This window comes from Pistacia vera, unplaced genomic scaffold, assembly GCF_008641045.1.
Source record: "Pistacia vera cultivar Batoury unplaced genomic scaffold, PisVer_v2 Contig312, whole genome shotgun sequence".
In the NCBI taxonomy this organism is placed as follows: Eukaryota; Viridiplantae; Streptophyta; class Magnoliopsida; order Sapindales; family Anacardiaceae; genus Pistacia; species Pistacia vera.
The window spans coordinates 24,063-36,358 of NW_022196127.1; the positions used below are offsets into that span (position 1 = coordinate 24,063).

Below are 12,296 nucleotides of genomic sequence, written 5' to 3' on the forward strand. Positions count from 1 at the left end.
AAAGATGGAGCAACTGGGTATGTGTTGGAACCCACTCCTCAATCAATTCAGATAAAGCAGAGAGCAAACACTTTAAGCAATAAAAATAAGGACATAAGGCTAATCAACGGGAAACACCAGAATTGAAGAACTTATCTTTATATATATATATATTAACAAAAGAAGAGGATAAAAGCTATACCAAGAAGGAATTAGCCAACCTCAATGCAAACATGAAAGAAAAATAACAAAACGGGCAGGAAAAGATTAAGAACCAGGCTGAACTTCGAGGGTCAGCATCCTCCCCTGTTTTCCCTTCCAATTTTCCAGATATCCTTTCTTCCCTTTTTGCCTCCATTTTATTCTTTTTTCTATCTAACAGAATTCTTCTCATTTCCCACCAATTACTGCCATTGGTCTACCCAATAACTAATTTTTAACACCGTACTCAACTGAATCTTCTTGTCACAACCCCATAATCCCCTACTTGCCTCTCTCGGATTTCCTATTATACACCACAAATTTGATGGTCTCATCATTACCCTCCCCAAGAAAAGCCACCTTGTCCTCAAGGTGGAAAGAAGGAAACTGACGGTTGAGAGTGGTAAAGTCTTCCTATGTGTTTTTATAATGAGGCAGTCCTTTCCACTTGATAAGGAATTCGTGGTCTCCATTCAATAACCGATGTATTTTCAATACTTCTTCAGGTTACACATTTAGGACCAGGTTCTCATCAAGGTTGTCTAGTAGGGGCTGGGTAGTATGTAGAGGGACATTAGCCCTCTTGAGCTAGGAAACATGAAACACATTGTAAATACAGGTTGTCGGTGGTAGTGTTAGCCCATAGGCGATTGAACCTATCTTGTCAGAAATCACATAAGGGCTATAATACCTTGGACTCAACTTCTCATTAAATCTGGTGGCTAAGTAGTGATGGCAATGAGCAGGGCCGGGAAAAGGTACCCCTTGGCCAAGGCCCAAGCCCGACCTCATGACAAAGGCCCAAGCCCGGCCCGGGCCTGTCACGGGTATGACAGGTAAAGCCAAAGCCAAAACCGACAAGATTTTTGTAACCTCAGGCCCAGCCCAAGACAGCCAATTTTTATAATGTGAATTTTTAAATATTAATAAATTGTAATTTTTTTTTTTTAATTCTAGAAACAATTTTTAAATATTAATTTATTTTTGAATACTCACCAAATATATAAATAACTTTCTACAAAGTGCATCCATCTATCCATGTAGGGTTTGGAAAAAATGAGTATATATATATATATATAGGATAATCTTGTAATTAAATATATAGTATAAGGGTAATTTAGTATAATTAATACTAAAATTTCAGGCCGAGCCTAAAGACATACCTAGGCCCGGCCCGTACCCGAGGTCGGGCCTTAAAATTAGGCCCAAGCCCGCGAACATCGGGTAAAGCCCGGCATTTTTGGGCTGGGTCGGGCTGGGTACTCGAAAATATCGGACCCATTGCCATCTCTATGGCTAAGGAGTGGAAGCGATAAGGTTGGAGTTTCAAATAAACTAACTCACCCACCTCAAAAGTTACTTCCCTTCATTTCCCATTAGTATAGATCTTCTTGCGGTTTTGAGCCTTAGCGAGGTTGTCCTTAAATTCTTGCAATATGAAATTGCGATCTTGTAATTGTTGGTTCACCTCATCTACCACAAAACTGTTGTCACTATACTTCAGGAGAGCTTGTGGGTCTCGACCATAAAGTGCCTTGAAAGGTGTCATTCTTGTACAACTACTGTAGGTAGTATTGAACCAATATTCTTCCCAATGTACCCATTTTGGCCATTGTTGTGGTTGACCACTCACAAAATAGCAAAGATAAGTTTCCAAGCATCTGTTAAGTACCCCAGATTGGCTGTTTGTTTGGGGTTGATAATCTAAACTCATAAGAAGATGGGTGCCAAATCGCCTAAACAACTCTTTCCAAAAAAGACTCATAAACACAGTCGCGATAAAAAACAATGGTGTGCAAAAACCCATGTAGCCGTATGATTTCTTGTGCAAACAAGGCTGCCACATCCTTTGCAGTGTAATGGTGTTTGAGAGTGAGAAAATGGTTGTATTTTGTGAGTCAATCTACAATAACTAAAATAGTATTGCCAGTAGTTGATTTACCAGTGTATTGAACTCATCCAAATGTGCAGCAAAAGAATCCCTATCATGCATATGTAGATTATAGAGTTTCTTGCGACGGAACAACATGTTCACCAAAGACTTACTCAGATACATATTTTCTAACTTCTTCCATAAACCCATAGCCTTAACCTGATCCATCACATTTGTTAGAACGAAGTCCTCAAGGTAAATGCAGATTAAACCTCTGGCTTTTCGATGCACCTTGTCCCATTCTACAAGTACGGCACGATCAGCCGCTGATAATTCTCCTCCAGATGCCATTATAGGTACAAACCCAAGCATAGTTGACACTGTAATTCTAGACTTTTCACTCGTTGTAGTAGCGACTATCCCGACTGTTGGCCTATCATTCCCAATTACACCCCACAAATCCCTATCAACGATAGATCTTCCATCCGCAATTTCCAACGCTCAAAGCGTTTACATCGAACTTCTCAATTTCAACCTCTAAGCCCGTCATCTCTAAATCACAACCTAAACAAACCTAAAGGCTTTGATACTAATTGAAACAATTTAGAGTAATACAAAATCAAGACTGAAAACACACACAAATATCAATTGAGTAAAGAGAAAGAAATATACGCACAATTTACCTTAGTTCACAACTATTTCAACACTAGCATGGGGACTAACTACCCTACTTACAGTGCTTATGCCGCAGCACCTTCTGGGAACCCGCCATGTAAAAATGAGGTGCTGCCAAGTGTATAAGGAAATAAAGTTACGCCTTGGCTATTAGCTATGGCTTTTGGCCTAGTGTTAAGCATTTGATCCTTTCAACTGGTATCGGAGTGAGCTCCCTTTTACTTACGCCAGTCTTATGGGGGACTGGCATCGAGACTGACCGCCCTACCTACGGTGCTTATGGCACAACACCTTCTGGGCACCCACTAAGTAAAGATCGGGCTCTACGTTGCCAAGTGTATAAGGAAATAAGTTGCGCCTTGGCTATTAGTTTTAGCTTTTGGCCTAGTGGTAAGTGTTTTATCCTTTCAACAAAAAGAGAAAGGTGTGTAAAAGGAACCACGGCGCTTATGGCGTCGCACCTTCTGGGCAACTACCATGTAAAGATGGGGCTGTACGCTACCAAGTGTACATAAGGAAATAAAGTTGCGCCTTGGCTATCAGCTATAGCTTTTGGCCTAGTGGTAAGCGCTTGTCCTTTCAACAAAAAGAGAAAGGTGTCAAAAAGGAACCAAGATATAGTTGGATTTCTGTACAAGGTAAAGTCCACAAATTCTATGCAGGCAATCAACAACATCCACCAAATGATGACATCTATTCCAAGTTAGAAGAGTTAAGGGAGAAGGTTAACATGGGTACCAGACTTCAATATTGCTTTGTGACTATATTTAAGACAAATTTTAGAACTATACACTTTCAAGTAGGCTCAAATTATCATTTTGTCAAGATTATCTAAAACAAGACGTATAATAGAACATCTTGGCATTGGTTTCACCGGAAACAGCATGCATATGGGTGTGTAACCATCTATTTATGATGGCAAGTTTAGGCCACAATCTTGCAATATTTTCAGAAACGCGGAGACAAACTGAGAAAAAGACTTCATGAACATTAATCCTTTCTTCTCACAGATCCTTGAAACCAACACAAAACAACATTTATTCAACCAATGCATTTTAGCTTATATGATTAGAAGGGTGGTTCAAATCAAAGGCTTTAATCATATCCTTAATATTTATAGATATGTTTGAAGGTGAAGTAACTTGTTTAGGGTAAAAATATGAAAGAAGAACACTACAATTTTCATCAACAACTCAACTTCTGAAATTTGTTCATTAAATTTTATGCATTATTGGAATTTTTTATATTGAAAAAAGAAAGGTAAGAATATATATATATATATATACATACTTACTTTAATTAAAGGCAATTCAATTTATTGCTTTCCTCAACATGAGCGTATGAGGAAAATTCCACGAAACAACTGAGTATCTTCACTTTGGCCTTTAGTGATTGCAATTTCAAACGGTTGTGAACAAAATAAACTAAGCAATTGTGATAAAGTTGAATGAAGATAAAAGGAAATTGCTTGTGTGATACTATTCCTCTTTGCACATCATTGAATGAAGTGTTACATCATTTCTTGTGCATCTTTCCTAACAATATCCAGCAATCACATTTAGTCTTGCTTGCTGATGCAAACTTTGAGGAAGTATCTCAGAAGCTTAATTTCTTTGTGATAAAGCTTATGGAAATTTCCTGGCTACATTATTCTACTTGTTTTCGTCTTGATTATTTCTCTATCTATTCTTCGCCTTCCTATAATTAGGGTGCCGAAAGAAAATTTCCTGGAAAAAAAGGAATATGAACAATGCATAACTCAATACACCTTCATTGAAAATTGGAATCATTTTATCAACTTTTTCTTTTTCACTTTTGTTGAGTGTTGAAAATGTGGATTTATTTTGTGATTTGGGGTGAAATTGTAAGAAATTCAAGTTTCAACGCATTATTTAGGATGAGTTTCCCTACTTGTTTTGTTATTTCCCAGAATCATGGGTATTGTTGTGTTTTCAGGTATTCAGGTGCAAAAAGATGGATTATTCGTGCTTGTGTTGGTGTTCGGACATCCTAGACTCGTCGAGTGCGGATAAATCAAAGCGAGCAGAAAAAGAGTGAAATTCCACATCTGAGTTGTAGCACACTTTTCTGAGTTGTGGCGTGAAATTGATGAAATCCAAATTATGCCGGTGCAATTAATCTGCGCCACGACGTGATAAGGTTTTTTTCGAAGGAAAAATCGCCCAGAGTTGCGCCGTGGCACAAATCGCAGTATTTGGAAAAACTCCGCATTTTCAACACTAATTTTGGTGACCATTATTTATAATTATGCCATTTTACCTAAAAACTATATAAAGGCAACTTTACTCCGATTTTCAGATATATTTGGGTTTTATAAAATACTTTTTCAACTTTGGAGGCTTGGGAGAGAGTGATTGATTGTGTAAAGCTAAACCTTGATCATCTTGAGTGGATTTTGCATCCAAATGCGTAATTGTAAGATCAATATATATATATATATATATTTTTATTTTATGAGTAGCTAAACTCTTTCCTAGTGTATCAAATGTAATCTAATTAGACTACTTTATGTTTATTGTTGAATCGAATGTTTAATTGATCCAATGGTATCTTAGTTTCATTCATTTATGTTTATTGAGTTGATTAATCATTATTATTGCATGATTGCCTTTGATTTACGGTTGAATGGTTGTATGAGTCAAGGTTAGGCTAGACGCCACTAGCTAATCTTGAATATCTATTGATCTTTGATCGTTATTGATGTCTGATTGTGTTTAATAGTTGATTGATTGACTATATGAGTTCGGAGTAGGCTATACGCCCTTAGCTAATCTCAGATTGCTCTGATGAACGATTGATTTATATCTGTGTGATGCCCTTGACATATGTGAGTTGGTTTGTGTTCATTTTGGTACTTTTATGCATAATGAGCTTTTGTGATTTAAACTAGGCTACACGCCACTAGCTGGATTATGAAAACACTAGGTTTATCCAGCTAACCACGGGACGACCTTACCTTGATAATTATTGACTCCAAGAATTGGATCGATAAACATCGGTTAGATTAATAACATAAAGTAGGATAACTATGGTGAAATTGGATATACTAGACCATTTCTCATTGTCGTTCACTTGTTTAGATATCGTTTTTATCTTAGTTGTAATTTCAGTATTTTTGTTATTCTTATTTGAATTTTAGTTAATATAAATTTTATTGAATTGTTGGATATTTTTATTATCCCACTTGATTTCATTATTTTAGTTGTTTTTACACATTATTAGATTAATTGATAGCTTGACTCTCTGTGGAATCGATAATTACTTGTGCACTTTACTGTAATAGCGACCCGTGCACTTGCGGAGGAATTAAAGTTGTTTTTAACCAATCAACTTTATTTTAGTCTATTCCATGTTTTGTGCTTGCTGTTAAAAGAGTTCATTCATTAGACCTGCCTGAAATTGTTTTCATCAACTGTTTTAGAGGGTAGCTGTAAGAATATATATGATTCAAGCTTACAAGGTTCAGACAGCTAATGCTATGGTAGAATATCCTTCTATCAAACAAATCTCTTCGGCTAAATGGCATATAACTGCAATTGAAGTTCCTCGAGGACTGGTGTTTCTAGATATGTCAAACAAGCAAGATATTTGCAGAGACATCAACCCCTCCAATATACAGCATGATGGGGTAAGTTTTTTCTTGATGCTCTTTTGGTTTTTGTAAACAATGTAGAAAAACTGAATAATATCCTAAAATTGTTTATGTTTTGTTACACTAGGATGTTATGGAGACAAGTTTCCTACCTCATACTCCCAGCAACTCCAGACCCGAGAACGCCATGGATGCCGGTGGCTTCACAGATTCGGAAGCCTCTCCTGTCTTACCCGTTTGCGTGAAGAAAGATTCGGAAACAAAAAAGAGTCCACAGAGGAAGAGGCCTTTGAGAGCTAAAGATTTATTTAAGAAAGCATTTTCGTGGTGGCACCAGAACACTTGCCACATGAAAAATAAAAAAGAGTCCAAAAGCAATGTTTACCATCACTTATTGCTCATCTCCCCATTGTTGGCATCTATAACGCTCCACACAACCTTAAAGATCCAAGGATAGAGAGTGGAAAAAGCTATGAATACAATTCCAGCATAAATGATGCTGTCTGCCAGACTGGAAATCAATATTATTTCTATTCAAACTGGTTGATCATTATGTTTAATTCCATCGCCTTTTTCTTATCGGTAGCATTGCTGATGAGACTCTTCAACGAGCTTCCACTCAGGCCATTGTTACAAGTTTTTCAATGGTTGGAGCTTGCCTGTGCACAGTATTGGACCCTTTCAAGCCTCGCTCGTGCTCTCCTAGCCCCTATTGATATTGTTGGAATAGCACCCAGCGAAGCTCCTCTTTTGCTGTAGAAATAAAAGTGTTCCAATGCCTACAGGCAGGTAGAAAATATTATCAAATATATGTAAAAGTATGATATATAAATCCGGGCAAAACCAACTCTGGTTCAAGCTCAGTTGGCTCCAGTGTGAAACAGCCCAGGGTTTTTCAGTATTATTGATATATAATTTTGTACTTTTGGGGTGAAAAATAATTTAGTATTGACGGCCGTTATTGTGAATTTAACATGACAGGGGTAAATTAGACTTTGATGTTTAATATTTGATTTAAAAGAAAAAAAAAACCTCACAGGAGAATTTATTAGTGCGAAACTTAAATTGGAAAGATTAAATAAAAGAAAAATAAAATAGCAAACTTAAACTTCTCTATGAATTGCACCGCGTTAGTTGCTTTAGTTTCGTTACCAACAGGTCCATTTCGTCTTTTCACGCAATTCGCTGACGTCTGTTAGCTTAAGGGATTAAATCTAGAGCAAATAATATCTAACAATTTGGTTGTTTGGTTGCAGTTAGATTTGCTGACTTCTGACTTCTCAGTTCTCTCAATCATTCTCTGTAAACAAAGCTCAAGGGTTTAGGGCTTATCAGAAACGGAGCAGGAACGCCAAGTATGAATCATTGAAACAAACCCAGCTGCTCCATTCACTTCACTTCATTCCTCTTCCTTCAATTTCATTTTTCTTTTTTTCATTCTCAAAAGGACTTTGTTTTCAATCCGATACGATCGCCGAAAAATGTTGCCAAGATGTAGCGGAGCACTCAGCTCACTAAAATACATAACACATAGAAACCATTTTCATGGTTCTGCCGCAGCTGTGGCTCCAGCTCCTACTCCCACCAAACAACCGGTATTCTAATTTACAGCTTTTCCATCTGTGTGTAGTTTAGATTTATATGTGATTTTGTTTATTATCAGGTAAATCTGGATAAATTGTTTTGGTCTAAGCCTTGTTCCTTGGCCTTGCCCCTGGATTCCCCCCACAGAATTGAGGAGCTACACTATTAAGCGTTTTATTCTACAGCTCATGTTGTTTTATAGTAAACACTAAACAAAGCAAGTCTATTCGAGGCGCAAATGTGATATATCGGCGAGTCGTTTTGCAGGTTGATAAACCTGCCATATATGATGGTCATTTCTTTCTCGTTTTAGTTTTCATGGTTCTATTGATTCTTTACTCTAGAATCTATAAAGTTTACAAGAGATCGTATTAATAGTATAGCTTTCTGTAGTAAATAGATTATAATATAGGAACTGTGGGAATGGTAATAGCAGTAGAAATGATCATTGATTCTGAAAGTTTTTACCTTCTTCAAATTTGATATCCAATGGACATATGCTATGCTGTAAAGTAAATTTGTGAAGATACAAAAATAATCTGTGTCAATTTAGGTAGTGAGGTTTGATACATGCTATTTGAGTTATTTTATTGTGTCTCCACATTCATATAGTGGTAATAAATCAAACCATTGTCTTTCTTGTGCAGTATTTAACTTGGAGAAAACCTTTAGAATGACATTCGCATTACTTGTACTTCATATGTGGTTTGTTCTGCGTTGCAAAATAAGAGGGTAAGGAAGGCATTGAGCTTGGTCAATATCTGTATGAGATCTACAATCATGACGTGGAGCTGAGGGTATCCAAAGCTGGGGTCTGTGCTCATTTTTCTTATATGAACCCCAATTAATTTGGGGATCTATCTCATATATAATTTGTTGCATCTATGACCTTTATTCTCTTCCTAGTTAATTTATTTATTTATTTATTTTTTTTTTCATCCGTTGTAATTGGAAAAATTATCAGTCTTAAAGAGATGCCTAAATTCCTGATCAGTTCATAGTTGATCTAGGAGAATATTGAAGGCCAATCAAAGTATCTTGAACATATGTCTGATTTCTCCTGTTTGGGATATGTTTGAAAATTATATAAATTCATTCAGATATAATCGAAATCCTTATGTTGTTTGCTGAAAAATGTTCAGCATCGATAAGTTCTTAAAAGAAAAGACCATAGATAATCAGTTCTTATGTGTGGCCCACTTGTGTGCTGTTATAGTTCACAACTAGACCCCAAAACTTATTTTAGGTTTCCATCTCTCATCTCATCCATCAGTGTGCTGGCAATGTTTTGACTACAGGCGTAGCTAGCTGTGAAGCAGTTTAATATCAAAAGAGCATGTGCAATGCTTCATCATCATTAGCTTTCTGTTACACTACAAATGCATTGTAATTGTCTACTTTTGCAACTATTGCGTACGAATTTTTGTAACACAGGTTAACTTATTGTTGTCAAAATGGATGAAGGAGTTGGAGAAAATATTCTATGGAAATATTGTTGCTTATGATGCTGCCATGCTTCCAGAGGCTAAACAGGATGAGCTACAAAATGTAATATGGAGGTAAACCATTTTATAAAAGTCAGTCTTGGCATTGCATTTGACATGAAGGGGACTGTCAGTGCTCATATCTTACTATTTCATTGTCATGGGAGAAATATTTTTGGGTAGATTTTTTGTGATTACTAACTCTCTAATTTATTGTAGTCTGGTGTTTATAATTTAGGCAGTGACTTGGGTAATAGCCAGGGGTCCTTGGGTGAGGTAGGCACTTATGCCTGGGCAAAGTTTTTTTTTTGGATATTTACCTTTTTAACAACGATATGCACTGGAGTTTTTTGTGCTGAAGGAATATGTTTTCTGATGATGGTACTTCAAAGCCAGATGATGCTGCATTACGGGCAGTTCAGGCATGTATTCAACTTTGCTTTTGTCACTGTGTTTGTCATCCTTGCTGGATGCAAGGTCTCCATTCATTTTACTGATGTGATAGATATAACAGATAAAATAAAGAATCTCCTGGCTAGGATCTAAATAAATGTTATTTTTGGAATACGATACATCAATCCTCCATTACAAAGAGATAGATGTTTCTTTCCAGCAATGAAGGAAAGTTCGTCATGGTCACTGCTATATGATCAGGTGCAGTGAACTATCAGTTCACTCATAGAGCTGTTGTTTCTTTCCGTATTAAACAGCATACTTTGTCAATCATTGTGGTACACATCCCCCAATACAAAAGGGGTTACTGAAAATGCCATCTTTCTAGCTTTCTGTGTGTGGATCAACTTCTATCTGCAAATTATTCCACCTTCTCTGTGATAATTCTAAGATTTTACAAGGTTCAGACAGCTAATGCTATGGCAGAATATCCTTCTATCAGACAAATCTCTTCGGCTAAATGGCATATAATTGCAATTGAAGTTCCTCAAGAACTGGTGTTTCTAGATATGTCAAACAAGCAAGATATTTGCAGAGACATCAACCCCTCCAATATACAGCTTGATGGGGTAAGTTTTCCCTTGATGCTCTTTTTGTTTTTGTAAACAGTGTAGAAAAACTGAATAATATCCTAAAATTGTTTATGTTTTGTTACACTAGGGTGTTATGGAGACAAGTTTCCTACCTCATACTCCCAGCAACTCCAGACCCGAGAACGCCATGGATGCTGGTGGCTTCACAGATTTGGAAACCTCTCCTGTCTTACCCGTTTGCGTGAAGAAAGATTCGGAAACAAAAAAGAGTCCACAGAGGAAGGGCCTTTGAGAGCTAAAGATTTATTTAAGAAAGCATTTTCGTGGTGGCACCAGAACACTTGCCACATGCAAAATAAAAAAGAGTCCAAAAGCAATGTTTACCATCACTTATTGCTCATCTCCTCATTGTTGGCATCTATAACGCTCCACACAGCCTTAAAGATCCAAGGATACAGAGTGGAAGAAAGCTATGAATACAATTCTAGCATAAATGATGCTGTCTGCCAGACTGAAAATCAATATTATTTCTGTTCAAACTGGTTGATCATTATGTTTAATTCCATCGCCTTTTTCTTATCGGTAGCATTGCTGATGAGACTCTTCAATGAGCTTCCACTCAGGCCATTGTTACAAGTTTCAGTATTTTCAATGGTTGGAGCTTACCTGTGCACAGTATTGGACCCTTTCAAGCCTCGCTCGTGCTCATCCTAGCCCCTATTGATATTGTTGGAATAGCACCCAGCGAAGCTCCTCTTTTGTTGTAGAAATAGAAGTGTTCCAATGCCTACAGGCATGTAGAAAATATTATCAAATATATGTAAAAGTATGAAGTACTCATAGGCCTTAATGCTTGATAATTAGTACTTAAAACTGATTTACAGGATATTTTACTGCTGTTCAATATTACTTCAACATCCTCTACCAAGCAAGGTGCAGGAAGAGCAAATGTGAGCATTGAATTCATCATAGATTATAAATTAATTAAACTTCAATTCTATATCCATTCGGAGATTAAAATCATAATCACAATCTCAATCTCAATAACACAATGATTTTTTTTAAGTGAAAACTAGATTCAGAGAAAAATATAAGAACTTAATAAGTCACCTCAATGAAAACAGTCAAATCAATGATGGAGACACAAAATTCACAATATTACTTTCTCAATGCTTCACTAAGGCAATATTTTGAGAAAAGGTCAGTGTTCATGGCTTTTGTTCCTTTGTCCGTAAGTTCACTTGAGCAAACAATACAGTTGAATCCTAGAAAATAAATAAATAAATAAATAAATCTTTAAATGTAGCTGTTATCTTGCATTGATATGATATTTCTTTACATTTAATTTAATTGTACTTTTGTAGCGGTAGAAAGATCAAAGAAAAGAGGAAGAAAGTGCAAGGGTGATTGAGAGCAGAGAAAACAGCAACTTATTTCAAACTTCTCTTTTCTTTTGCTATTTAACTTACAGACCGGGTTGGATCTTGGTGAAGTCATGATGCTTTGCTGGAAATGCAATGTTCAAGGGCTGCAGTTTGAAGCTATTTTTTGGCGCCAATGAAGAGAAGTGTATTGTGCTGTGCTGGAAGCAGTAGCTTAAGGGCAGTCGGATAACCTTTTTGTGTTATGATGTATTTAGGTGAATGCAGCTGAATGTGAGGCCTTATGTCTCTGAATTGTATTACATTTGTTCAAATTGTGTGGTTTAGCTTTAATCATGTAAAAAGTTCACTGCTGTAGTAGTTGTAACAGTGAGCTGATAAAGTATTATATTTTGTATTTGGTTTGCTTAATGAAATGAATGTTGTTTGCACTCTTCAGTTTTTTCTTTCTTTACATAATTCGGCACTCCAAACCAACAAAATGGTATCAGAGCTATCTCACCAGACCTCCATATAAAC

The 12,296-nt window shown here is 36.6% G+C and overlaps 2 protein-coding genes across 10 annotated transcripts; both read left to right on the forward strand.

The window, feature by feature from the left end:
• Positions 1-6,156: 6,156 nt before the first annotated feature.
• Positions 6,157-7,209, forward strand: LOC116136361. The gene is made up of 2 exons (XM_031422063.1): positions 6,157-6,377; positions 6,469-7,209. The coding sequence occupies exons 1-2, from the start codon at positions 6,192-6,194 to the stop codon at positions 6,796-6,798; spliced, it is 516 nt and encodes a 171-aa protein (XP_031277923.1). The 5' UTR covers positions 6,157-6,191; the 3' UTR covers positions 6,799-7,209.
• Positions 7,210-7,600: 391 nt separating this feature from the next.
• Positions 7,601-11,306, forward strand: LOC116136362. Of its 9 annotated transcripts, XM_031422066.1 has the most exons (6): positions 7,601-7,696; positions 7,789-7,936; positions 8,573-8,737; positions 9,360-9,484; positions 10,305-10,431; positions 10,523-11,306. In XM_031422066.1, exons 4-6 carry the CDS (start codon positions 9,384-9,386, stop codon positions 10,685-10,687), a joined length of 393 nt encoding a protein of 130 aa, XP_031277926.1. In that variant the 5' UTR covers positions 7,601-7,696; positions 7,789-7,936; positions 8,573-8,737; positions 9,360-9,383; the 3' UTR covers positions 10,688-11,306. The 9 variants fall into 9 exon arrangements, 7 of the variants coding, with proteins under 7 accessions (XP_031277926.1, XP_031277924.1, XP_031277925.1 ...); XR_004129029.1 differs by having other exon boundaries at positions 7,601-7,936; positions 9,390-9,484; positions 9,648-10,431; XM_031422064.1 differs by having other exon boundaries at positions 7,601-7,936.
• The last annotated feature ends 990 nt before the right edge of the window (positions 11,307-12,296 follow it).